The sequence below is a fragment of the Camelus ferus genome, chromosome 10, assembly GCF_009834535.1.
Source record: "Camelus ferus isolate YT-003-E chromosome 10, BCGSAC_Cfer_1.0, whole genome shotgun sequence".
In the NCBI taxonomy this organism is placed as follows: Eukaryota; Metazoa; Chordata; class Mammalia; order Artiodactyla; family Camelidae; genus Camelus; species Camelus ferus.
This window is the reverse complement of record NC_045705.1, coordinates 15,966,006-15,993,467: the sequence shown is the minus strand read 5'-3', so window position 1 is coordinate 15,993,467 and position 27,462 is coordinate 15,966,006. Positions and strand designations below refer to the sequence as shown.

Below are 27,462 nucleotides of genomic sequence, written 5' to 3'. Positions count from 1 at the left end.
GTCTGGCTTCCTCATATTACTTTCCACGTTCCTAGCTTCCCTAGACAGCCTCTTACCCCCAGTTTTCCCCACCCACTCCATTTTTCTCTTAATCGATGCTGTCTTAGTACATTCGATCTGCAATGTCTTGGGTTAAGAAAGGTTTCATACCTGGCAGCCTACTTGGGACTTGCATTTCTTAGAGAAAGATTAAATTTGGATAATTTAGCTTTCACTGGGATTTGTCTAGACCCAGACTTCCTATTCTAATTTGTGTTCCTCTTCATCTCTGAGGCAGGAAGTAATATGAGGAAGCAACAGGTGAAGAGGAGTTCTTCCATAGGAAGGGCAATTCTTGATTAGGAAGCTGGGGGATTTAATAACCTGGCAGAGGCATAAAAGCAAAAGCACCCCAGCTTCATTTGTGCTCACAATTGCCTCCGCTGAGACTCAGGACTGTAATTAGTCTCCTCTTTGTAAAGTGAAGGAGCTGGAAGTCTCTAGGTCTCTCCCAACTCTAATTGTCAAAGATATATGAATTAGGGAGGGACATTTTAGGAGTTTTCTCCTTAAGAATTAACTGACTCCTTCATTTATTTTTTATGTTGACTATAAATGGGTTGTTAGTTAATTGAATCATATTTTCCCAGCTCAGAAATAGCTCCTAAGACTTTTTTCTTCCTTACCTATGCTTCAAATAATCAATGATCTGTAATGTTCTGATTCCCAATCCTGAGAATGTGACTTTTTATTCATTTTATTCTCTCTGAAAACTGGGTTCAGTTTGAGGATGTATACAGTTTGGAGAACAGGAAAAGATGAAGAAGGGCATTACACATAAGAACAACATAAATGAAGACTTAAAAACAAGAAGAAACGTGGTTTTAGAAACAGACTCACAAACATAGAATACAAACTTGTGGTTGCCAGGGGGGAGGGGAGTGGGGAGGGACAGACTGGGAGTTTGAGATTTGCAGATCTGACAGGTATATATAGAATAGATAAACAAGTTTATACTGTATAGCACAGGGAAATATATTCAAGATCTTATAGTAGCTCACAGTGAAAAGGAATATGAAAACGAATACATGTATATTCATGTATGACTGAAAAATTGTGCTGTACGCCAGAAATTGACACAACATTGTAAACTGACTATAACTCAGTTAAAGAAATAGAAGAAATGTGGTTTTGAATATTCAACTTCTATTGGTTTTTGTCTTTGAGGGATAATGCGAACTGAGGTTAGATGGATGAGTTAGGCTCAGAGTATGCAAGGCTTTATAAATAGGAAATATGGGGAGAAGCCACGGAAAATTTTGAATAGGAACCTTTGATAATGCAACCCAGGTTCAAGGAGGAAAACGGTACAATGGTGGTACTCTTGATGGATTAGAAGTAAGTATTATAATTGAATAGAACAGGTGGGTCGGGACAACCAGGAGGTTGTTAAAACAATCCTGTCATGTAGTGTTGAAAACTTGTTTGTGAAAGGCCCTAACCGGTTAACAACACAGACTAGAGCTTGAATAAACATTAGTAAAATCTAAGTACTGGGCAAATTAGTATTTCACTTATTCACTTATATTCATTAAGGATTAAGATTTTTCTTGGTTCATAAAATTTTAAAAAGTGGCCCTAAGAATCTACAATGTATTAGGAATATTATTTGCGTCTTCGTATTTCATTTACATAAGATTTTGGATCAGCTTTTTAAAACTGTTACTTTGGGGTGCACCAAAGTGCCTCGTTCTCTCGCTCCTCGGGTATTTCATGCCTTTTGCACTTTCCATCCTTATTCACAAACAGATTTCTAGGGAAGACCTGTGCGTTGGGTTGCTAAAGCAAGGTAGCCACAAATGGAGAATCTACATCTCACTCACACACTTGTCACCGAATCTCATTGTTTAAGAATGCTAAGAACGTCGGAGACAGGATTCTTTGTCAGACAGAAGGGGAAACTGAGGCCAGAGGAGAATTGAGCAGTGCTGGCTCCTAGGGCCACGAATGGCCAGGTTGGAACTAAGGGTTCCACGTGGGTGGGAGAAGGCTTGAATCCAGCGGCAGGCCGTAAGAATCGGGAAAGGGACTCTTTTCAACCACAGGAGGAAGGGGGAATCTGAGAACGTCACGACCGCTCACGGCGCAGCACAAAGCCGACCTCGCGAATTCCGACCCAGGTACTCTCCACTCCGGGAGCCCCAGAGCTGCGGCTCCCGCTCTCGCGATACTGGCCGGCTCTCGCTCCGGGCTCCCGCTAGGCCCCGCCCCTCCACCGCAGCCCTTCTGTCGTCATTTCCTGTGGGTCTGCAGGCAAAGGGAGAAGATGGCGGCGCTTGGGGAACCTGTGCGACTGGAGAGGGGTAAGTGGGGCCGAGGCTGGGACCGACGTGGGCGGAGGGGGTGGGGGGTTCCGTGTCGCCAGGGGGGTGGGGCAGCCAAGCTCTGAGACCCGGAACCAGGCTGTCCCTCGCGCTGGCGCCGGTGGCCGCCGCCGTGGCTGTGCCGGGCCCCAGGGTGGGCGCTTGTTGCCCTGGGCTGGTACCCAGACCCCTCGGCTGTTCGCGCGGAGCGCCCCGGAGCGCCGCACACTTCTGCACCACATGTCTGCGTTCGCGGACACACGCCGCACACGCCGTGGCTGTGCCGGGCCCCTGGGAGGGCACGGCAGACCCAGCGTTCTGAGACGTGTCAAGCTGTGCACACATTACACGCCCAGTTCGGACAGACTACACGCACTGCCCGTATTGATGCGTGCACAAATCTAGCGTCCCCGCCTTCCCCCACACATCCCGGACACACTGCACATTCCCGCGGAACCCCCCTTCTTTACGCACAAATTCTATCATTGCTTCCACTACAACCTCAGTTGTATTTGTAATGGGGTGTTTCCTGGCTGTGGTGCCCCTCCCAGGTAAGCAGAGGGTGCTTTAAAAACAATTCTACTGATGTGGTCCTGGGAAGGAGGTTACATAACTAGGAGGAATAGTGGTAGAATATAAAAGCCTTGAAAAGTGCAGTCTTATTCTTTCTTTACAGATGCGACCTTTGCTAACGGGCTGGTTGCTTGCTTTTTAGAGTAGGCTGTCGAGGAAAATAAAACCCGTTCTGCTGAGCGATTAGAAACTGAAAAGCCAGTGAAAGTACAGGGCCTAAAAGAATCCTGTTGCAGATTTTCAGCATTTCGCTCTTTCCTCCCCAAATCCTTTAGTTCAAATAATTTCAAGCATACTTTTGACATACCAATGTTAAGTCATTGGTAAGAGCCAAAAAGTACAAACTAAATATTTTGAGTACTAGTAGTAAACAAAGTATAGGATGGAGATTGAAACTATCTCGCAAATACTAACGTTCGCAGTTACAGTCTGAATAGTAGAACTTCCGCTCTAAGAAGGGACTACATTTTTTGAATTATTATATTTGGAAAAATGTCTTTCCTCGTGCCTTCACACAAACAAATGCACACTTTGTCTATTCCCTGTGGTGTTCACTGTTTGTAAGTCTGTTTAAAATGATGTTGTTTTCGTCCGGCCCACCAGGCTATTAAAGCATCATTTTTGCCAGAGGAGTAGTTCACTTTGGGAAGACTTGCTAAGTTAGTGCTAAGACTGTGACATCTTTCTGAGCACAATGGCACTGTGCTTTGTGGATGGGAACAAATCTGTTTGGTGTTAACAGGAGTAGGTGTTTTTCTTTGAAAGTCATTTGTGGATTTCTAACACGTTGGCGGTCTTTTGTATTTTTAAATGCAGTACAAAATGTGAAACTTTATCTCTGGCATTTAGTTTTGGTAGTCATGGCTTTGTTTTTTTTCCTTTTTCAGAGTTCATTTCTGTTCCACAGTAGAAGGTTCAGCAACCTAGTAGGATAAATTACTAGTGGATGCCAGTTAGCAGGATGAGAAAGTCAGATTACACCAACTCTGGTTCTTATTTAGCATTCTGTTTAACAGACTGTTAAGAAACTCTCCCAGCAGTCCCACAGTATAAAATTAGAGCATACGATCAAGATCCTGAATGCTTTCAACATCATCAAAACGAGATTCAGTGGAACACATTTGAGCACATCTTGGGTACAGTAAAGAGTATTTTATGTAATAATATATGTAATAAAGAGTATTGCTTTTTCAACTCTTTGTTGGAAATTTTTGTGTAGCTTGCATATTGTAACTTTGTAAATCAAAATAGTTGATGAACTAACACTCCCCATTCACTATCCATTCTGATGGTGGGAGACCAGAATGGGGAAAGTCTTGTTTCCATGGCATTTGATTAACATCAGTTGAAGCTTTTATTACCTGAAATTGAAGAATCTGCTTCTTTTTTCACTATATGTATTTCTACTTCCCCAGCTGCAGACACAAGGAGGGCCATACTAATTCTGTACAGAAAAAGTTCCAATCCTTTAGTATAATATAAAATTCAGAACTTCTTCCACTTAAGACAAAAGGAGGCAAGGAAAGTAGAATGATAGGTACTCTAGCCCCCTGTGGTGCAAAAACAGTTTTAAAAAAACAAAGTAGAGATAGTCAGTGTTGAAACACGACTGAATTTTACAAAATTTCTTAATTCTTAAAACATTTATCCTCACACTTCCCAATGAGAATTGCCTAACACGCTTAATATATTTGTATAAATGTATACAACCCCTTAATAATTATGATTGATTGGTGCTAATGTAACATAACATTTATGTTTGCTGTATGCCAGGCCCTTTCTGTGTATTTTTTGTTTTAGTCGTCAAGTAATTCTTATAAAGGAGATACTGTTAACTTCCATTTGCAGTGGAAAAACTGAGACATGGGGAGGTTAAGTAACTTGCTCAAAATCCCACAGCTGTTATTGAGACCAGGTTCACAAAACTAATTGTTTTCTATTCTGTATTTTGTAAACATGTATTTGACTGAGCTTGCCTTAATTAAAACACTGTGTTAATGATCCTAAGTTGAAAACAGACCAGTTAATTTTACTCATTTGTATCATTGTTTTAAATGTGTCCCTGCTACTGACTGCACCTGTTATTGAAGAGTTTTCATGTCTACATATATATTATGTTTTCTTTTGGGAAATAAACAGTGATTTCACTGGCACACAGTGTTTTATACTGTTCAGTGCTTTGGTTACTAGTGGTAACCAAATGGTGGTAGGTAAATTTTGACTAAATAGTTTCTGATAATACTGTCAGCTTTCCTGAAGCAGTACGGTGTTCATGTGTCTGTCACATTTGAGCTCCAGTCCTTTCCTGTGACACTTAATACTTTTTATTTCATTTCCCTGTGTCTCTCAGAGATGCTGTTTTCCAAGTTTTATACTTGTGCAACATCAATATTTTCTTCCTAATCTGCTGTAAAATTTACATTCCCATCCTCCATACGTGAATACACACACAACACACAAATTCACACTCTTAATTCATTTTTCCTCTTAGTTCTATATATTGTTAATCATTGAGGAATAGACCCTCAATGCTCCACTGTTATGTAGGCATTTAGAGAATATTCCAAGAAAATTATCTATCACAGTGTGTTTGTTTAACTCTAGATATTTGTAGAGCAATTGAATTGTTGGAAAAACTACAGAGGAGTGGAGAGGTACCACCACAGAAACTTCAGGCTTTACAGCGAGTCCTTCAAAGTGAATTCTGCAATGCTGTAAGAGAGGTGAGTAAATGGGATTAAAATTTACAGAAAAAACCCTGAATTAATTAGGTAAGATAAAAATTTGGATTCAGAATTTCTTAAGAAAGTGAACTTTAGAAAAGCATTAGAACCTGCCCCTCTCATTTTTGGAATTTCTAATAGAAAAACACTTTACAAAGATGTATAACTTTGTCTGAAATTTTAACACATTCATTAATTTCACTAAGAACTCAAACATGGTATATTCTGAGATTTAAAATCGCAGTGGTAACTTTGGGTTTTGCAGGTGTATGAACATGTCTATGAGACTGTGGACATCAGTAGCAGCCCTGAAGTAAGAGCTAATGCGACTGCAAAGGTACATTTTTTCATTTACTTAAAGTGAGAGAACTCTTCATCAATTAGAGGTTTAAAATGTGCAATTATTAGATTCATAATAGGTTTATTTTGAAAACTAACAGTATCTTTCAAGCTATGCTAAACTTCTCAATTACTAAGAAACAGGACTTTTTATTGACTTTATGAAAGCTATTTTATGCAGTTTAGATGATGCTTAAAAATGTACTTGCACACAAATAATACACATACCATATACATAGTTGCTATATATAAGATAATTTATCATCATGTAAATATTCATAAAAATTCTGAGGTATGAATTATGATCCTCATTTATTGGTGAGGAGGCGTCAGATTAGCTTATGTGCCTCAGACCATGCAAATGGTAAATGGGAGATCTAGGGCACTACCCTGTGTTGCCCTTTCCTCTTCAGAGCTGCAGGTAGCAGTTTTTATGTAGTTTTTCTGAACCACTATTTTCCTCAAACCAAATGTTGACCTCAGTGTCCATCATGTGTTGTTAGAGTAAGTTAATATCAGCAGTAGGTGACTTATACTAGAGTTAGTCATTATTCATTGGTAGTTACTGGTTCACAAAAGGAAATACTAGATTCTCTACTGAGTACAAACACTTAAACATGTGAATATAGTTTGACAGAGTAGAAAAAAAATTAAAACTTGGGTTTAATTCCTGACTTTCCCAGCTTTCTGAATTTGTGAGCCTTGGTTCCATTGTCTCTAAAATGAGGCCTCTTTTAGAGCTTAGAATGTGATGATAGTGGTTTTCAACAAATCTTGATTTTCTTTCTCCCTTCCTTCCCATTTTTGCTTATGTACCCTGATCCAACACACACACAAAAAAATAGTTCCCAATTACTTAATTACCTTTGAAAGCAAGATGAAACCAAAAATCTCAGCTTTGTGTTAGAATTAGTCTAATTAGTTTAAATTTTAAAGTTTTAAAGATGTGGCTCTGTTTCATTTGCTGTGGAGTTTCAGTAGTAACTAGATAGTTAACTAAAGCTACAAGAAAAATTCACATCAGCTAGAGGTACACCTCTTTTTCTCCATGTTATTTCTAGATGAGTGAGTTAGTACACAGTACAGATAGTGCAGCAGCCAAATTACTGCATACAAGGACACCTACCTCCTTACAAGCTATGTAGGTAGGTTGTGCCCTGCCCAAAAGCCCCTAAAGGAGCCAGAATGACCAGCCCTAATGCTCAGGGCTGCTGGCATGCTGGGGAGGGATTCTCCTCTTTAATGTGCATAGTGTTCATCTTTCTAGCAAACCTGCTTGCCAAGCAGGGCACAGAGGTTCCAGGCACTGGAAGGACTAGGAGTGGTCTAAAAGATCTCAACACTTCCTGCATAGTCCAGGGTTGGCTTTCCTGTTGTCCTCTTTAAAACACCATCTGGTTAGCTTTCCTTCTCAGAACTGTCAGTGAGTTTGTGGACATTCAAACATCAAAAATACTGACTTCAAAAGTAGTTTCTAAAAAGGGACAAAAGAATGAAGTAAACAAAAGTCTTATTATTACTTTTTTTAATACGTAAAATTTCCCTTCAGGCTACTGTTGCTGCATTTGCTGCCAGTGAAGGACATTCTCATCCTCGAGTTGTTGAGCTACCAAAAACAGAAGAAGGCCTTGGATTCAATATTATGGGAGGCAAAGAACAAAACTCTCCAATCTATATATCTCGAATAATTCCAGGTGGAATTGCTGATAGACATGGGGGCCTCAAGCGAGGAGATCAGCTCCTTTCTGTTAATGGAGTGGTAAGGGTACTTTTTATTTCTACTTGTAGTAATGTGTTGTGACCACTTGGGGGTGTATTTGAGTTAGAGAAACAGAAATTGTAGGGAAAAACCAAAGAAGCTTTGTAGTTTAGAAATCCTTTGGGGGAATCTTAGGCACTACTATTAGTACAGTGATACTTTTTTAAGCACTGTACATGTGTGTTCTGCTTCTTTCCAATGTAAATTAGCAAGGCTTAGTGTGATTTTTTGATGTAATTAAGCTCTTTCATAGTTAAGGCAATACATTAAAAGTCTACCCTCAATTTTATCTTATAGAATGGCAGTTACTTGATTTAATTCTGATCTGGTGAAATAATAGGATGTGTAGACTGATATGCTAATTATTTGGAACTTAAAAACCATTTCCTGGACTACAAACAGAATGACTTAGCAGAGGATTTTACACTGATTAAAATGATAAAGCAGGATTATCTCATAGGTTTATAATTTGAAATGATACAATATTAAAACTTTTTTAGTTACACTTATTTTAAACATTTTTCATTTTGAGTCGCTTAGAAAGCCTAGATGCTAATTGTGCTTATGTCTTTGTGTTGTTTTTTCCTAGAGTGTTGAAGGAGAGCATCATGAAAAAGCTGTAGAACTGCTGAAAGCAGCTCAAGGAAAGGTTAAATTAGTGGTGCGGTACACACCCAAGGTCTTAGAAGAAATGGAGTCACGCTTTGAAAAGATGAGATCAGCAAAACGCAGGCAACAAACCTAATGCAGTTAAAAACTTTATATTCCATTTTGCTTTTAGCTAGAGAAGTTTTACTTGTGACCTACTGATGGCTACAATGCCAATGATTGTAAAAAAACAAACTTCCCATGAAATCCTCCCTGCCATTTTATACCTGCCTGTTTTAACATCACTTATGGTTCCAGAGATGCATACTCTTTTTTCTGACAAGAAAAAGTAAAAAGGTGATGAGGGCAATTGTGTCCTGCTGTTTTTACAGGCCTTTTTCAAATGCAGATTTTGTCATAAAGTTGTTATAGATTTTTAAAAATGCTTTTTTAATATTCAAATGTACTTTTACATTCTTAATCTTTTTTTAGGGAAAAAAGTTTTCTTTATTTGGCTGCTTATTTAAAAATAACAGTTCTCCATACTTTGTTTGCTTTATTTTTCTTTAACCTACAACATTTCTTTATGATTTTCCAAGAAATTACACATGACAGTCTCAGCTACAGCAGTTCATCACACTGCTAATGTTAATTAACATCGCTGCTGCGTTTTGTATCTGGAACACACACTATGTATAATCAATGGTAAATTATAACCCAGCACAGTGGAAGTTTTTTACTTTTATTTAAACATACTATATAATGAATACTCATTTATACTGATTTATAAAAGTTTTTAAACACTGAAACAATCATTGCTAAAATATGTATTCTTTCATAATATTTGAGCAGTGAGGCAGGAGAATGTAATTTGATTGTTAGCATTACTGATTACATCTCTCTTTATATTCAACAGTGTATCGTAAATTACAAATGCAAAAGAGGTTTAGGTTTTATCTTTTGCAAATTTTTTTAATGCTACTCATTTTTATTTAAATATACTTCTTATATTTTGGTCCTTCCATTCCTAGAAGTGAGCCAGTTAGTTTGTGGTGGGAGATAGCAAAGAAGAAAAAGTAATACTTTAACCTCACTCAAGAGTTAACATCTCTTAAGTAGCTCAATTTAAAGAATTGATGCTAAATAAGAAAAAGATAGAAGGTATGTTTAAGACATATAGAGATTGTAAGGTGATGCATTTGTAAGAATCTGCAGACTCTTGTCAAAATGAGTAGGAACTCATTCATATTAAAATGGTTGGATTTAGAGATGTGATCTTTGTTTATGATTCAAATATAATGATGAGAATTCTGAGAGATACTTTTCATTTGTCCACTGGATGTCACTGTTTTACTGAAAGGCAGCTATTAGTGGATGACTGTGACAGGTCTTTTTAAAGGCAGAAGTTAAAGAACTAAGGTTCATTTGTATGGCTTTTTGAAATTTTAAGTGACAGGTGCTAGAAAGAAAAAGTGGATTAAAATATATAAGGAATTTAGTATAATTATCAACCCTGTGCAAAGAGTGGGCATTTTGTAACATTCCTTCTGGAAGAATGGAAATGTGTTATCTTTTTCTGCATGTTTGTGAGCACTGTGAGTCTTAAAAGATTATTCCAGTTTTCAATAACTTTTCAGAATACAAGTCAATCAGCATTGTTATTTATCATTTAGGTATTGAACACTGGATTGCATGGTTGAATGTGTCTTTAGTCCACTGCAAAATGTGCTTGTTCTTGATAGGATCATGTTGTTAAATTGTATATTTCCAAAATTAATTGATGTTTTAAAATGTTGAGACCAAAGTAGTGTAGAAGAATTATGGACTTAATTTAATTATAAAATTATTAAAGGTATTTGTTGTAGAGCTTTATATATTAAAGAGATGTGTTGGTGCATATGAAAACAGTACTGTTACTGTTATGCTCGTGTTCTTGCATTGCTGGTAAACCCTGAGGAAATCTTATTTTAGTATTGCTGCAGCTGCAGTAGCTTCTAAGGGTGTGTCAACATTTCATTATAAATTATAGCTTCCTGGTTCAGTATCTCAGCTGTTTCAGAACATTCAGCCAAGTTAAATCTTTTTTGGTGTTGAAACTTAGTAAGTTGAGTAAGCTATTTTTTTTTCCTTCTACAGTAATCCACAATCTGTTCTTTGTGTGGGTTGGCACTTATTTATAATTCTTAAAATATGGGTAGCTTAAAAGAGCCAAATACAGTAGTTTTGCTTGCTCCTGTTCAGCATGAGTAGCAGTAGTTTATTTTCATTAATGCAGTTTTCATAGTGTGTCCCAGAATTTTAAATCCTGACCATACAAGAATTCAGTCATTCGGTGGCAAAGATGTACAGTAATGGTCTAGTATCATGAGGAAATGAAGGGAATTTTCATCTTATAAATGTATGATTCATGAACATAACTAGGCACATAGTGTATAATAGGTGTTTGATTTGTAAATTATAAATATAAATTGTCTTCCCTCTCCAGTTTCCATTTATTTTCTTGGTTTTTCCAAATGAGTTGACTCAGTGATTCTCAGCCTCAGCTGCACATTAGAACACCCTGCAGACCTTTAAAAAATGGTGACACTGAGTGCCATCCCACACCAACTAAATCAGAATCTTTGAGGTGGGGCCAGATGCTTGTTTTTTGGCTTTTTTTTTTTTTTTTTTTAAGCTTTCTAGTTGGTTCTAAGGTGCACCTAGGGTTGAGAACCACTAGTTTACCCCTTTGTAAAATGCTCTAAGTACACTGGACTCTGGAAGTATCAGAATAGAATAATTCAATTTACAGCTACTGTTAAATAGCTGTAAATGTAATGATTGGTTATATTTCTTAGTAATTTCTTTAGGAATAAAAGGTACATGGCATTCCTTATTTGGAAAGTAATTACAGTCTACCTTTTTCTTCCTTCCTCCCTCCCTCCTTCCTTTCGTCCCTTCCTCCTGTCAGTAGTTTAAATGTAAACTTTCAATATCTGTCACCTTTCTGCCCCCTTTGCCTTTAAAACCTATAAAAATAAATATTTATTGTTAAAGAAAGCATGTTTAAAAATTGCAGATGAGAAATATTGTTGTTGATAATTACGTGCTGTCTTAATATGGCCACTTTATCCATTAGTGTCATACTAGATTATAGTGGCCTAGTGCTTTGAGGTTTGAGAATTCAGATGTGTTTTTTAAAAAGTCACTGTCTTCCTCTTCTAAATTTTTGAAAGTTACTTTGCTCGAGGACTTAAATAATTTGGCTCAAATACTTTGTTTACAATATAAATGGATATTACAGCATTTAATAGAAGAAATGGCTATGGCTTATCTGAAAAGAATGTCAGCATGACTTGGTGTAGACTTAAAAGAATATATGTTGTGAATATTTTATAATGTGGAATGATCATTGAAATATCAAGGACTCCAGTAATTGTATTTCTTGAATAAATGTATGTTTATGAATTTCCTAACTTACATTTTGTTGTCTCCTCTGCTAACAATCTGGTTTTATACTTTTCATTGTTCAAAAAATGTCACTAATAGTGTTTCTTCAAAGATTTTGCAGCTCTGTAATGATGAAATAGTGGAAAAAACCAAATTGCTTGCTCATTAAATTTTCAAGAACTTCCAAACTAATTTGTATCTGAACATAGTTTTTAAAAACATTAGCAAACAATATGCTTCTACTTTAATTCTTAAGTTTGAGGTAAAGGAATATAATAGCCAAAATGGATTTAACATTTTTTTCAGTGGATGACTTCATTTATCAATTCAGTTCTGATTCTTAACACTTACTTGAAATAAATCTGTATTACTTATATTCTTGGTCTTTGGATTTGAAAAAAAAATGATGTAACTACACAATAGATGTGTTTCTGAAAGACATGTATAAAATAACTTTTAAATGAGGTGAATCATAATCTGTGGTGGTTACTGGAATGAAACCTCAAATTCCTATATTTTGCTTTGTCTTTCATAAAATATAACTACAGAAAAAATTCTCTTGTGTTATTTTAAGAGAGATTGTATGGTATGTGATTGAGAGGACAGAATCTGGAGCCTGCCTACGCCAACTTGAAGCTTAGACTCGTCATGACTGTGTAACCTGACACGAGATACTGCTCTGTGCCTTAGTTCCCCCGTCTCTCCTGTGTAGTAGGATGCCTGTAGGCGTTATGATCTGTAAAACCCTTTGAAAGATGCCTGCAGAGTAAGTCTTGTTTGTGTTTACTGTTACTTTCATATAAAATAGCTCAGGACCTCAGGTAAAGGAAGACATTGTGGCCAATTAGTTAAGACCAGCAAGTTTTTATTTTTGATGCTTAAAAAACAGATAACCTTTAAATTATGCTTGAAAACTTTGTAGGAAATAAGATTCATAGGAATGTTCAGATTTCTCTTCACTGTGATCAAAGAAATTCAAATTTTGGAAATAGAGACGTAGAGTTGAGGTCTCACCAGAATGAAAATCATAAAGTCAGTCCCAGGATGGGGTTTGTTCAATCAGAAAAGCAGTCTGTAGGAAGGATATGACCCAGCTCTGGAGACGGCGGATTGCTGGAATGGGTCTTAGACAATACAAGGCATAATTCACCATAGTGAACGTTTTTAAGACATAAAAAGGTACAGGCAACCAGGGTACAACGAAAAGCATTTATTGTCAGACCTCAGTTTCTTCAAAATTTCAGTGAAACAGAATATCCATTTTTTAAGTTTTTTAATTATGGTTCTGTGCTACTCATTACTGTTGACTATTCTGGTTTTATGATGGAGTGGTGACCCAGTTTTTTGTACATTTATTTCTTTGATGACAGAACACCTGCACCTGCTGAAATCTTTAGGACTTAACTTTATTTACAGAGCAAAAGTAAATCATATAGAGCCCATTTGTCAATCTTACTCTTTTGATTTAAACTTTAAAAAGAAAAGGCAAGCGCTTCATGTCAATAATAAGTTATGTGTAAGAACTAATTCTCAACTACAGAAGCGTATTTTGGACACAGTTGAGATTTAGTCCTTTTTAAAAAGTTTTCTTTAGGAGAGAAAGTATGGAAAAATTCTAATTTCTTGTGGTCTCTCCAGAGTTGTTCTAAACAATTGGGTTAAAAATTTAGCCACCGGGTGCAGATAAGATCCCTTTATACAGCAGTCATTGAAAGTAACTCGTTTTATCAGAAAGTAACAAGAACCCAAGCCTTTTATTTTGCTTTTGTTTTTTATTTGGCAAAGAAGTGCAATCTGAAAGCATAATAGCTAAGGGGAAATTTTTATTTCTGGTGTCTCTCCCTTGATGGACTTTGAACCAGAGTTTAGATGCTCACTTTTGACTTAATGTTTTAAGGTGTTGTGGGTTGAATTCCATGCCTGGTTCCCCACCCCGAAAAGAGAAGCTAGAGTCGTAGCCCCTCAGAAGGTGACTTTATTTGGAGATAGGGTCTTTAGAGATAATTAAGTTAAAGTGAGATCATTAGGGTGGGCCCTAATCCAATATGGCTGGTGTCCTTATAAAAAAAGGTAAACTTGGACACACAGGGAGGACACCACAGGGAGATAAAGGCAGACAGTGGGGTGATAGTTCTACAAGCCAAGAAATGCCAAAGATGAACAGCAAACCACCAGGAACGATGAGAGGCATGAACAGATTCGCCCTCAGCCCCTCAAGGAACCAGCCCCATGGACACCTTGATCTGGGGTCTGCTAGCCTCCAAAACTGAAACGATATATTGCTTTAAGCCTCCCAGGTTGTGGTACCTCGTTATGGCAGTCCTAGAGAACAAATGGGTAAGAATCCGTGTTCCAGTAGCGTCGCTAAAATGAAGCAAAATTAAATGTGGCTTCTGTGTGCGATAAAAGGGTCTCAGTAGAAATGGTTCTGGTTAAGAAAGGAGGAGATTCCTGGCCTTTAGGGGTGAAGGGAAGTATTCTTTGCTGTAATTGAAATGCTTTCTTACAACACCTGTGTATCTGTGTGATAAAGCTTGTGCCTCCAAGTGGCCATCTGAGCTTATCAGCCCCTCGGAACCTAGCCTTTTCCTCATTTTAGGCTGCCAGTTCCTGCACTGGCTTTATCCTTCTCAGGTCGAGGACTGCCCAGGAGTTGGCAGTGGCAGAATATTCAGCAGAGAGGCGTCTCTGCAGAGGCCCTTTCTCCAACTGGAACGTGATGAGCGTTTGTCTTTGGCCGGGGGTATCTCACTCTAAAGGTTTGCGCTGGCTCCTTGTGCACGCCTGATGCAAAGCATTAATTCAGCCAGAACTGATTGTGTTGTCCCCTCCTTAAAGTTCCCTGTTGTACGTAGAAGACCCCTTGCCTTGGTGTAAAAAGTTCTACATAATGCACTCCCCACTTCCTCTCAAGCCTCATCCCATCCCAGCACCCAACTTGTTCTACTCCACACTCAACCCCCCGGGCTGGAGGGCTCCCCTCTGCTTCGCACCCTGGCTGGCTGCTCCATTTTCAGGTGTAAAAGGCCTCAGGCCGAAGGCCCCGCCTCTGCTAAGACTCTGTCCGTTCCATCGAAAGGTCAGTTCCTCATCCTCTTCTAATACGGCAATGCCTTGTTCCCCTGTTAAATTACGTGCTTAATTATGTCTTGCCTTTAGAATGTAAGTTCCAATGGCAGCAAGAAGTGTCACAACCGTATGGTTCACATTTGCTCCCCCACCACCCAGCACAGGACCTAAAACCTAGTGTAGTGACTTGTTACACTGTGTTGAGTTGGCGTACATTCCTTCATTCCACAGATCGAGAACTTACATCAGAACCATATAAAAACAATAACAGTGATGGCGTGCATCAAGATAGGTGTCATCCCATAACTTTCACGGAATTAGAGAAGCCAAATAGTTCTTCCAGAATCACGCATCAAGATCAACACAGCCAAGGTTCAATCTCAAATTTGTTTTCAAAACTCCTTTCTCCCTAGTGCCACTGTGCACTTTTAACTAGTTTTTTCTCTTGTTCATTTCATTTTATTTAGGTTTCTTGGTATTTTTGGTTTAGATGTTTTCATTTTTGAGTCCTGTGTCTCTCTCTCTCTCTCTCACACACACACACACACACACACACACACACAAGCAGGAGAGTCAGAAGAACAAGAAAACATACTTTCAGGTGGTGATGAGTGTTAGGAAGTCCAGCAGAGGAGGAGGGCTGGGAGCCAAAATGAAAATAAGACTCAGCAACATTAAATCCCTCCGTCCAAGTTCACAACCAGTGACCCCACAGTCCCTCTCATACTGGGCTGTCTGCGGTGGGCTCAGGGACACAGGCCCACCGCATCTGAGTGGAGAACAGGGCCTGGCACATGGCGAAATATCAGTATGTGTTGGGAGAACATATGATGGAACGCAGTGGTGCTGTTGTAGAGAGGGAGGACAGGAAAGGCCTCAGAGATGACATCTGAACAGAAACCTGAAGGGTGGGAATTGAAGTCACCCGGGTGGATATCTGGGAAGTTGGGGTTTTGACTGGGCCCAGTAAACAGCATCTCTCTTCTGCCTGTGGTTCTGAATACGGCAGGGAATAAAACAAACGAGTTGGCAGATGCGAACAAAAATAACATCTTTATCAATTATTAATTCATACTAAAATATGTACCAACTACTATGGGCTGGTCATGTTCTAGGGCGTAGGGGTGCAGTAGAGAACAAAAATGAAGCCCTTGCCCCCTGGAACTTAACTTTGGGTTGAAGACCCTGGGGCAGGCATGCATACCTTACGCTTAAGAAGAAAACGTGCTTCATCAAATTAGCCAGACTGACCGAGCTCATCTGGACCATGACTGAATCCTCGTCATCTCCACCCCTCTGGGGCAGAGCTTGTTCACTGCCTAGAGGCCCCTCCCTGGAAGGGCGGAGGTGAGACAGCGGTGCCTCTTCCTTCTTCACGGATTTACAGTCTCCCGTGGTGCTCCAGCAGGGGAAGCAGTTAGGACTAATCACTGAGACAGAAATGAAACCTACCAAGTGTGCTGTCACTGAAGCCATATAAGAACATGACCATATGAATAATTTGTGAGCAGAAATGGCTGGAAACAAAAGCAAATGTTTAAACCATCACTTAAACATTTCTTAAAATTTGAGAATATTGGCAGAATTGGAATTTTTAAAATCCAAACGTGGCTTCTTTTATAATATTCATATTTTTATTGTAAAGCTGATTAAGGGGGGAAGGAGTCGACAACACACACTCCCCCTTTTTCCCCACCTCCTGTACCTAGAACCTCAGAGATTTATTTAACTGTATACAACCTTTTTCTCCTACCTTTTCATATTTTACCACAAGGTGGCACCAACGTGCCATTGGTTCTATTTTAGAATTTTCTAGTAGTTACGGCTAATTACAGAGCAGGCCTAAGTTTTAAAAGGTACCTGATCTTTCCTTTTAAGCCCCCAATTAATATTTCAATGTATTTTACAAAATTCAGAGCTTTGTAAATGTGGAGAGAAAACTTTCCAAACACACTCTATTAAAGAAAACCAAACCAAACCTATATAAATGACCGAAGTGCATGAGTATCTACGGTTCACTAGACAGGTTTTCCAGGGGTGGGGGAGGATGATTGATTTAGGATTGTCTTGGTCCTTCTACTAAGTATGAACAACCTTAGTTGACTGGACATCATCTCTGGATTTACATCTTTCAGCTCTCTTCACCCAAGCTCAGACTGGATGCTTGATCAAGAGAAAAGTCGTTTCAGAGGGGCCGTGGTAAGTTCCTTTAAACAAATCAAAGACTGAGGCATTGAGATTAACTTGCTTTATATGACACTAAATTTGTCAAAAGTGTTCTCTTTTCCATGAATTTAAAAACTACGTATTAAACCAAGTGGAGAGTGGAGAGAGCAACTGGCCTAGATATTAACTCCAGTTTTGCCGGTAACTGGGTTACGTTTCCTTTGGTAATTCAGTCATCCTCGGCGAGTCTGATTTCTCGCTGGTAAATGAGATTTAACCCGTGGTCTCCAAAGTTCCTTCTCTTTCTGAGGATTTCAGAAATACCAAGAAGAAAGTTTGGCCCAACATAAGACAGAGCTTTCTAACATCCAGAACTGCCCAAATATAGAGTCTCCTACCAGTGAATATGCTAACTGTAGACAGATTCAAGAGAAGCAGAGATGCTGTTGAACATTCTTAAGCTTTAGGCAGTTGGTTGACGAGCCTTAAAGTCCCTTTTAAGCCCAAATTTCTTTAGTTGTTTCTTTTTGGGGTGGGGGTGGTGACTGGGTTTATTTATTTATTTTAATGGAGGTATTGGGGTACCAGGACCTTGCGCATGCTAAGCATGCACTCTACCACTGAGCTATACCCTCCCTAACCATAAGCCTAAATTTCTAAATTCCAAACTTGAATTGTAAGCTGCTTGAAGAGAGGGGCTCCAAATCACACCTTATATTCTGAGGCTGCCATGAAATGCACCTGTCAGATCTCTGACTGTAGGGAGACTGTTAACAGTCCTGCTGGGAACTCTGTCACCACATCTCCCAAAGGCTGGTCCTGGTCAGTGACTGAGCATGGCAGAGATACTGAGGCAGGAGGCATGGGACTCCTCTAATGGGTGATTTTGTATTGGGGTCCCTCCACTGGTCTTCCTGAACTCTGATGGAAGCACACTGCAGCCTAAGACTCACCCAACCTCTTTTCCTTCCTTCTCTCTCTGGCCTGGAGTCAAACCTGCATCCAGATCTCATGGCTCTAAAAGTCTCCCTCAGTTCCCTCCTCATTTTCCCTCACAAACATTTCCCCTAATAAATCTTTTGCATGAGCCATCCTGTATTGGTGTCTGCTTCTCAAAAGACCCAAACTTGCCCAATCCTCTAGCAGAGGGTCATAAATTTGGGTGGGTTGGACCTACATCAGAATCAGGAACTTTTTTTTTTTTTTTAATGGAGGTACTGGGGATTGAACCCAGGACCTCGTGCATGCTAAGCATGTGCTCTACCACTGAGCTACTTCCCTACGCCCCAGAATCAGGAACTTTTTAAATATTGAGAATCCAGGGCCCCATCCCCAGATCTACTTTATCAGAATCAATGGAGATGGAATTTCTGTTTAAAATCTTCCCCAGGCGATTTACTGGTGGACTGACCTGCATGAATCTAAACTTTTCAGTCCCCAGCAGAGTTGATTCTGAGGAGCAGTGCGTGGTAAATATTTCTTGAAAAAAGAAATCAAAAAAAAATCTTGAAAGCTTGAAAAGTTTGTGTTATTTTAGAAGAAAAGGAGCAAACTGGCAAAGTTACTATAACATGTTTCCCTGGCACCTCGAGGTCTTCCATTTTCTCTTTCATACTGAAGCATTTTTTAAAAAAATTCCTCATAGTGTCCTTTTTTTAAAATTCCAGTTTTATTGAAGTGTAATTGACATACAGCACTTTTTAAGTTTAAGGTGTAAATGATTTGGCTTACATACATCATCCTCATAGTGTTCTATGAACTGAATTCATATATTTTTAATAGTAACATGAAGCCAAAAAAAAAAGTTTAATAAATAGTACCAGATTTTGTCAACCAGACCCGAAGAAAGCATTTTTAGCATCACCCTGACATTCAGCACCATTGACCCAGTCTTCATGGCTTTCTTTGCTTTGCCCCTTTCCAAGGTAATCTTGAAAATTACAGATGGTTGGTAGTTTGCCTGAATTTTTAGAGCGTTGCCTCAGAGTTTTTTTATTTTGAAAATGATTTTAAAGACATTTTCAAAAAACCCTTGGGATTGTTAAACTCTTCATTCTGATAGCAACCAACTCCTTTTATTTTGAAAAGAGTCATGGTAGCTGTCACTAGACAGAAAGAGAATTACCCAAGAGGTCTTTTTTAGACAGTACTGAGTGTCCAGGTCAGGAAAAGAAGGACCATATACACAATGTAAAGTCTTTTCTCCACATCCTCTCGTGGCTTCTTGAGTCTAAAATCTCTTGTTGCCTTCTTTCCTAGATTTCTTTCCACATATGTACTTGTAGACAAAGAAGAGCTTTCCAGGACACATCAGAACAAAATCACCCTCAACGCCACCCCACGACCCCACCCCAAGTGCTAGTTTTCTGTATACGCAGTTCTTGGGGGATGTACAGATTTTGCACGTAGTCTTCTGAAAAAATTATCTCATGCTAAAGGTTTTTCTCAAATGTTCAAAGATTTGTTTGGAATTCTGAGGGAGGGAAAGGAACCAAATCCCATGACTGAACTCTGTGCTAATACTCTGGCCCTAACAAAGCCTCAGCATGGCTCAGTGATAATCTCCCCAGTTTTCTACTATGAGTTTCCTACCTTCACTTTTGTATTATGATGCCTGGTTTCTTTAATGCTCATTTACTGTTTGGCCTCGTTCTGTTTCTCACTGGCATTTGATGCACTGGGAACTTGGAATCCACGTGAGGGTCTGGAATTCAGAAGTTGTCCCCTTGAGTCTCATTCTCTTTTTGGGTTAGGTTTGAAAAGGGAAGCTCAAGAAAAGAAAATCCAATTTAGAAAGGATTAGGGATATTTATTAGGAGTATTATAAATGGGAAAATATTTCTGATATTTGTCCTAATGTTTTGAAGTTTGGGGTCAATATGGGTCTTCAGAAGACCCAACAAGGGTATCTGACCACAGGATATTCGACCAGTTCAGGAAACTAAGAAACTTTTGGGCGATGTTTTGAAAAGGGTCGGCTTCAAGAGTGGCCTTCAGTCAGTCACATCAGATGCCTCACTGCCAAACCTCACGTCCCACAGTCCGGTGATCTGGTGCAGGTGGCAGTAAAGGAAAGAGGGCTCAGCAGCCCAAAGTCAGCCACTTGTGTAGATTAAAAGGCCATTTAAAATTGTTCAACTATTTTTTATTGGTTTTTTTTTTCTTTTTGTGCTTCAAAATAATGGTTATAAATCATCCTTTAAAAAGAGGTGTTATTTCCTAAAAATCGGACCACTCTAGAGACATGGAGACTCAGGAGGAAAGGATGAGTAAGTGAAAGCACCTGTTGACGACAGCGAGCCTGGGGGCCCAGTGGGGCAGCGCCTCCAGCCCAAAGCCCCGGATGCAAGTGTGGAGGCATCAGAGCATCAGACAAGTGCATTTACCTCGAGGACTCAGTTGTTAGGCAGACACATATCAGGTGTCTGATGGGAAGGGATCAGAACTAATATTCTTTCTTTATTCCCTGCATCTATTATGTTTTGAGATGTTTATGTATATATATATATATACATATACATATGCCCATAGATCTGTATGTATGTGTGTATATACATGTACATATTTTAATGTTCACATACAGCTTCTAGCTTCAGGTGGCAAGCTTAGCCCCTATGCTTTCATAGAGTCAATAGCTATTTTTCACAGTTCATGTGATTGCATCAGGTCAAATATTTGGGGTGTCTTTTCGATGGAAAGTATGATAAACCCTAAGTGCCCAGGATAATTTCTGCACCATTCATTCTAGAAAGAGGGGCATGTTTAAGCTTGTAATGGACTTTTGGGGGGCTCTTTCTGCAATACAATCTTCGGCATGAGCTCACTATGGAGGTCAGAAGTTTAAAAGTGCTTGATGTCAACATGCAAGGAGAGATGGTTACATTTGAGGTGTGTCCTTCTGAGTTTTAGATAATCCTGCAAATGGTTTTCAGAAATAATTAGATTTCAATGAAGGATTAGTGGCTATAAAACAGGGCTGGGAAACTCTATGGCCCACGGGCCAGGACTAGTCTAACATGTGCTTGTGCCAAAAAGGCTCCACTGGGAAACAGCCACATCTGTTTGTTTATGTGTCATTGATGGTTGCTTTCATGCTACAGTGGCAGAGTGGGATAGTTATGATGGAGACCATATGGACCACAAAGCTCCAAACATTTACTATCTGACCTTAGCAAGAAAAACAAAAACAAACAATCCAGTCGAAAACAACCAGGCAGAGGAAATGAACAGGCAATGCACAGAAGGGCACACCAAACGCACAACAAGTGCATGAGAAGATGTAGCTGTAATCAGGGAAATTCAGCTTCAAACTACCTTTTGATCTCATTTCATATGCATCAGATTCACAAATGCCTGCGTCTCACAATATTGGTATTGGTGGGATGTAGAGTAATTACATTAATTTATTCTCATTTTTATTCTCTGCTGAAGGAAGCACAAACAAGTACAATCGCTTTTGAAAGCAATTTGATATCCAATACTGGTGACTGCATATAACCTATGACCCAGCAATTCCACTTCTAGTCACACACACACACACACACACAGGCATACATGTGAATAAAGGAAACACCTTTTAGATACTCTCTTGCATGTATGAACAAGGAGGCTTGTAAAAGAACATTCATGGTAGCATTGTTAGAAAAAAATAGAAATAAGCTTAACATTAACAATAGAATGGATAATTAAATATTGGGTACATTCTTTAAGTGGAATACTAGGTAGTAATGACAATGAACTAACAATAGCACATATTTCATGAACATGGATAAAGCTCACAGGTTAAGTGGAAAAAACCAAGTTGCAGAAGAACACAGAATGATATTCTTTCTATATGCAAACCAATGCTATATATTGTTTAGGGACATACACATACAAAAAGCATGCAAAGTGCACAGGAATTAGTTATGACATTTAGGAAAGGGCTTACTTCCCCAGGAGAGAAAGAAGGCAAGAGATATGATTGCAGAGGGGTACAAAGGGAACTTCAGCTCCATTTGCAATACTTTATTTCTTAAGCTGATTGCTGTGAACGCAGATTTTTGTTCTTTTTGGAAGTTGCACATATTTTATAAAAGGTGAAACTTTGTATATTTGAGGACTTTTAATCCAGTTATGATACTGCTGCTGGAGAATACCTACAATCTCCCAGTTCTTGTTTCCTCAGTGGAGCAGCTGGTAGGTGTGGCCTCTGCATACACTTGTGTAGGCTCTATATTTACAGGAATGTCTGGGCGAGGGAGGTGAGTGGGACCAAAGTCCAGCTTGTCCACGAGTCAACACGCCCTGTGCCCTTTGCACAAAAGCCCCACAGTGAGCATCATGGGGAGGGTGCCTCCTTCACTGCCCAAAAGCACCTGCAATGCAGAAGTGCTTTAGCCAGATGCCACTGACTCTCACCCAGCCTGTGGAGGCTACAAATTTACTCCCCCACCGCCGTGAAACACTAGAAAGAGGAACCAGTCTGAAGGCAAAGTCTCTCTTAAGTTTATTTTTTTGCTTGCCATCAGATTTTGGTCTATCCTGTTACCTTTCTAGGTCCTTGTGGTGTATATAAGAGCTGATCATTTTCCTCTAGTTGCCTGGATAGTATCTTAAAAATTAGGGTGTGTGTGTGTGTGTGTGTGTGTGTGTGTGTGTGTTTCTCTCTCTCTCTCCCTCTTAGGGAATCTTATCCAAGAAGTAAAGACTCATTGGCCAGTTTATCTTGAAAGCAAAACATACATAATGTAGCAACTACAAGAAACGCTAACGCTTTAACAGACTTCACCTCTTTTCTTCTCCACCCAAGTCCATTGTTCCCGATATTTTGTCTTCTTGGACAAGCTGCAAATTCGAATCCTCCTTTCTTATCTTCTTCATTTGATAGATAAAAGGAATTTACTCTTCAATAGAATCTACATCTCTCCTTTCTCCAACATCCAAATCTCTTCTTTCACTTAAGTTGTCAGCCCTAAGATTTTATTCCTTGGAAGCGAAGAATAAAGTTCCCAGAGTGTGATTCAAGGACCACCTGGACCACTTTGACTTGACATGCATCAAAATGCTGATTTCAAGGCTCCACCCAGGCCTACTTAAGTCATTTTGCAGTTTTAATCAAGCTTTGCATGTAATTTTTATGCTTACTGAAGTTTGAAAACCACTACTTTAAAAGAAAGGAAATGAATTATTTGGCCAAAATAAAATCAATCAGTATAATATATAATTGTTACAAGAAAAAAATCAGCAGAAGAGAGATATTTTGGCAAGAAAAATTCTGTCACCTTTCAGTTTCATTACAGGAGAAAAGGAATCAATGAAAGAAACTAAATTAACAATTTTCTCCTCATTTCACTTGCTCGTGACAGTCACTAGAAAATAATGGAAATGATTTAGACAATGGAAGCCAATTTAGGGAAGGCTCCAAGGGCACCACCATTCAAGGAACCAGGGGCCCAGGAGTTGTTGTGTGATGATCTTGGGCAGAGCACAACCTCTGCAAGCTTCAGATTTCTTATCTGTAAAACCATAGAGTTGGCCATCTACCTTTGAGTTCTCTTTCAGACCTACAATTAGAGGAAGTTGGTCATTTCTAAAACTTAAAGTCAGGCATGCCTGTATTTATTGACTTCTCCAGCATGTATAAATAAATGTATTATATGTTAGCCATGTGCCCAACTGGGCACTATTTTTAAAGATAAACTCCTGAATGTAAAGATGATGGAAAATTTTCATTTTAAACTTCTTAGGTCTGCATCAACTTGTTTCCACTTTCTTTAATTTTACTTATATGATATGAGCAATCAAGTTGATGAAAATGACATTTTTAATCTGCCTGTCTTAATTTAAAGTATTCATGGGAAATGTCTTCAAAATAAAATAAAACAACCCAAACAACCCAAAGGCACAGTAGAAAGCAAGAAAGGAGGTGCCCATAAAGCAGTATTTGATACAATGATAATAATAATGTGGGGTCTATTAAGCCACAAAAGTCCAGAAGAGGAAGGAATGCTGATAATTACCTAACACCTAAGTGGCTGCTGGCTTCTCAATGGTGGTCACCTAGCACTCAAATGTTTTGTTGTCTGGAGAAATTGTCCAGTGTTCAGAAACATCACCTCCTTTGACCCTGGCAAGATTCTTGTGTCCTAGGATTTTAAAATATGTGAGAAAACAGTCTGAGTTGCAGTCACCAAAACCCTGTATTGTGGATGGTTAGTTCATTGCTAAGACTTAGCTACCAACTGCATGTCAAGATATGTATAAAGATGTCAGGTGAAGTGAGAGGCTTGTGGGAGTACACTGTTTTAATTTAGTATATAGCTAACCCCCCAAATATTTATGTCAGATTCAGAGAAACCTTTTCCCTCCTCTTCAAAATCTTTTTTCCATTTGCACATCTCCCGAAGTCCTGCCGTTTGGAACAGTGGAGAGTCATTTGAAACTTAACTAAATGCTGGAGGCAAGTTCTATCTTTCAGGTCATCCAATTTAGAAGATTCAACTTCTGCTTAGGGAAAAAGACGGGTGGGGAAGGAAAAAACCAGATTCTATGTCTTCAGATCTTTTTACCTTCAGTCCACAACCTGCCACGCAAATCGAGCCAAGTCAGGGATTTTTGCCTTGAACTACCACCACCACCACCACCACCACCTTGTCACTCACGCCCGATAAACACGCCCCTCTGGTCCCACTCTTGGCCAATGGAGGCTCCCCTCCTTGCATAGTAATAAGCTCGAGACCTCCCCCGGCCAATGGCGCTCTGGGAGAGGGGTTAGTTTTGCATGTACCTAAGTGATTTGCATAAGCCAGTGGCTGGGGGCTTGGGAACCCGAGCGTGCAACCCTAGAAGGGAAAAGGACGGGAGGAGGTTGAGCCGCGGCTGCGAGAGAGCGAGAAAGAGCTCGGGTGTTTGTGCGAGAGCCGGGCGGGGGCTGGGGCGCGGGGCCGGCATGGCTGAAGGCTGCGCTCCGCAACCTTGAAGAGCGGCTGCGGCAGGAGGCCGGGGACCGGGAGGCGGGTTCGATGGCAGAGCGCGGCCCCCGCAGCTGCGCCCGGCCGGGCCGGCTGGCCTGAGCCGCCGGAGGAGCGGGACTGCCTCTGCGCGTCCATGGAGCAGCGGGAAGGGCGAAACTCCGGAGCGCCGCGTCCCTGCGCTGCTGCCGCGGGCCGTTGAAGGGGCCGAGCCCGCGCTACTGCCGAGAGAGGAGAGCCCCCGGCCCAGCCCGCAGGCCTGCCGCCCGTGGCGGCGGGGGGCGTCGGAGGGCGGCGGAGGCGCGCCGAGCGAGCGGCGCCGCGGGAGAGGCCGGCGCGGGAGGCGGCCGCAGCAATGCCGGGCCCGCTGGGGCTGCTCTGCCTCCTCGCCCTGGGGCTGCGCGGCTCGGCCGAGCCCAGCGGCGCGGCGCCGCCTCTCTGCGCGGCGCCCTGCAGCTGCGACGGCGACCGTCGGGTGGACTGCTCCGGGAAAGGGCTGACGGCCGTGCCTGAGGGGCTCAGCGCCTTCACCCAAGCCCTGTGAGTGCGGGCGGCGGGGGCGCCGGGGAGGGGGCGGCGGCGGGGGCGCCGGGGGCGGAGCCAGTGGCCGATCCCACCCCGCCCCCCTGTGTCCCGAGGAGGGGGGCGCCGTCACCTCCTTGACACCCACTCCCGAGCTTTCGAAGCTTTGCCGGTGCTGGTCCGAGACCCGAGTAGCTCTTCTCCCCAGACTTTTCGGGCACGATCACCACCCCTCCAACTCCCAAGTGCATCTGGGGCCAAGGAGGAAGGAGGAATCTGGAAACGCTTGTCCCTGGCAGCCTTTTCACGCGACCTTCTCTTCTCACCCGGGCCCCTGCTCAGCTGGCAAGAGCTTTGCAGTCGGCGGGGGTGAGGACGCCTAGAACTTGGCCTGAGTCTCAGACCAGGCGAGGCACGTTTCCTGGGGAAGCACCTGGAGCCTCCTGGGTTCCAGCGTGTGGGGAGAAGCAGCACCTGTCCCGTGGCCAGGGCGAATCGCCATCCGATTTGGCCCGGTCCGGGGAGAGCGACCTGGCACCTCGGTCCAGTTGCACTCTGGACTTGCCAGCAAAGCGCCTAGGGAAGCCGGGAGAAAACGAGGGAGAAGGAGGGGGAAATTGCAGGTTTCTCTCGGTGAAATAATCTTCTTACCCAGCGAGGCCTTTTAAAGAAGGAATGCTGACCTGAAGTACAGGGTGTTGGGAGAAGATGAACGTTCCAGAGCATGAGCTCTGCCTTCCCCAAGAGGGAGGCGGCAGTTTTCTGCTGTACCTGCTTAAGGTACAACACAACTTTTCTTCTGAGCTGCCTGAGGTGGAGAAAGTCACTCGGATGGTTCTGACTTTCCAGAACCCCCGTCCACGAACGGGGACGGAGAGCTTTAGACTTTCGCTTTGGAAGAGAAGAGGAATCTGAAATAGGTGTTGGAGCGGGTGTTTGCAAGTGGCACCCACAGAGGAAGAATAGGGTAACAGAGTGCAGCGCTTGGTGTGTGCCCTGTTCTTCCTGGCTGCGGTGTGCGGCCAGATTAAATCAAGGGCAGTGAAAGAGCTGTTTCAGAGCGGAAGGGATTCTGTGAGGTTTTGAGTAAGGCAATTTTCTTTTACCTTATAGCTACTGAGAAACATCCCATAGAGATAGAGTTTCAAGGGAGGAACAGACCCCGTAAAGAAATCCCTTCTGTGCAGGCCAGGGGGCTGCTGTTTCCAGGTGGGTGGTAAGAGGTGTCCTGCTTGCTCTCTGCCAATGGGGTTGTTTTGTTATTTATTTATTTATTTATTTATTTTTTGAGGATTGTGGTCAGTGACCTTGGGACCTGTGTCATTCTTTGGCCACCAGCCTCCCCCTCCCCGCCGCCCTTCCCCCCACCCCAGATGTTAGTTCCGTATTAGAAGTCACTTTCCTTCAATATGGTGAAATGTAACTTTTCACTGAAAAAAGGTGACTCTGCAGTGAAGAGCAGTTTGCCCACACAAGGTACATTAGGAGGGACAGTTTGAGTGGGAGTGAGGTGAAGTGAGGGAAGGAAGATTGGGTAGAGGGGATAGGGCTACATTCCCCCCTCCACCGCCACCCCCAGACTGCTTCACAGTTTTAGGGAATTCATGCAGGAGAGGTGCCTTTCCCTGAAACCTCTTTCAAGCCTCTCTCTAAGAGAAAAGCATAATTTTACTATTTCGACCAGTTACAAAGATCTTGTTTAGCAGATTCCTCCAGTTTTAATATGTAGACTTGCCCTATAAGGAAAAGGGCTGTTTTATGTTAGTACCTTAAAACCGCAAAGAAGTATCGCACTTTTATGAGAACGTGCTCCTTGCTGTAGAGCATCAGGCATCTTTAGAATTCACCAAAGATAGTGACACCCTATATTTCCAACTTTGAGCCTTACAAAAGTGACTGGCCATGGCTTGGGAAACAGACAGAAAAATAATTGGCACCAGGGCAGATCAGATTGCCCAGTCTGGCGGCATCATAGCACTTTCTGAGCCGTCGTGGTGGGC

At 41.1% G+C, this 27,462-nt stretch overlaps 2 protein-coding genes across 2 annotated transcripts in view; both read left to right on the top strand.

Moving 5' to 3' along the window:
- Positions 1-2,273: 2,273 nt before the first annotated feature.
- LIN7C (lin-7 homolog C, crumbs cell polarity complex component) lies at positions 2,274-12,307 on the top strand. Its single transcript, XM_032488385.1, has 5 exons — positions 2,274-2,342; positions 5,520-5,638; positions 5,904-5,975; positions 7,527-7,736; positions 8,326-12,307. Exons 1-5 carry the CDS (start codon positions 2,306-2,308, stop codon positions 8,479-8,481), a joined length of 594 nt encoding a protein of 197 aa, XP_032344276.1. The 5' UTR covers positions 2,274-2,305; the 3' UTR covers positions 8,482-12,307.
- A 12,444-nt stretch (positions 12,308-24,751) lies between these two features.
- Positions 24,752-27,462, top strand: part of LGR4 (leucine rich repeat containing G protein-coupled receptor 4) — a 93,069-nt gene continuing 90,358 nt past the window's right edge. The window contains exon 1 of the mRNA XM_032488383.1: positions 24,752-25,480. Within this exon, the coding sequence (XP_032344274.1) occupies positions 25,296-25,480 (185 nt within the window). The 5' untranslated portion in view covers positions 24,752-25,295. The remainder of the gene's footprint in view (positions 25,481-27,462) is intronic.

What these genes read in the sequence shown, in the direction of transcription:
- LIN7C (XM_032488385.1), top strand. Translation starts at nt 2,306, where the DNA reads ATGGCGGCGCTTGGGGAACCTGTGCGACTGGAGAGGG. An exon ending in ACCTGTGCGACTGGAGAGGG is followed by an intron (nt 2,343 to 5,519) that starts GTAAGTGGGGCC and finishes GTTTAACTCTAG; the next exon opens with ATATTTGTAGAGCAATTGAA. An exon ending in TCCTTTCTGTTAATGGAGTG is followed by an intron (nt 7,737 to 8,325) that starts GTAAGGGTACTT and finishes GTTTTTTCCTAG; the next exon opens with AGTGTTGAAGGAGAGCATCA.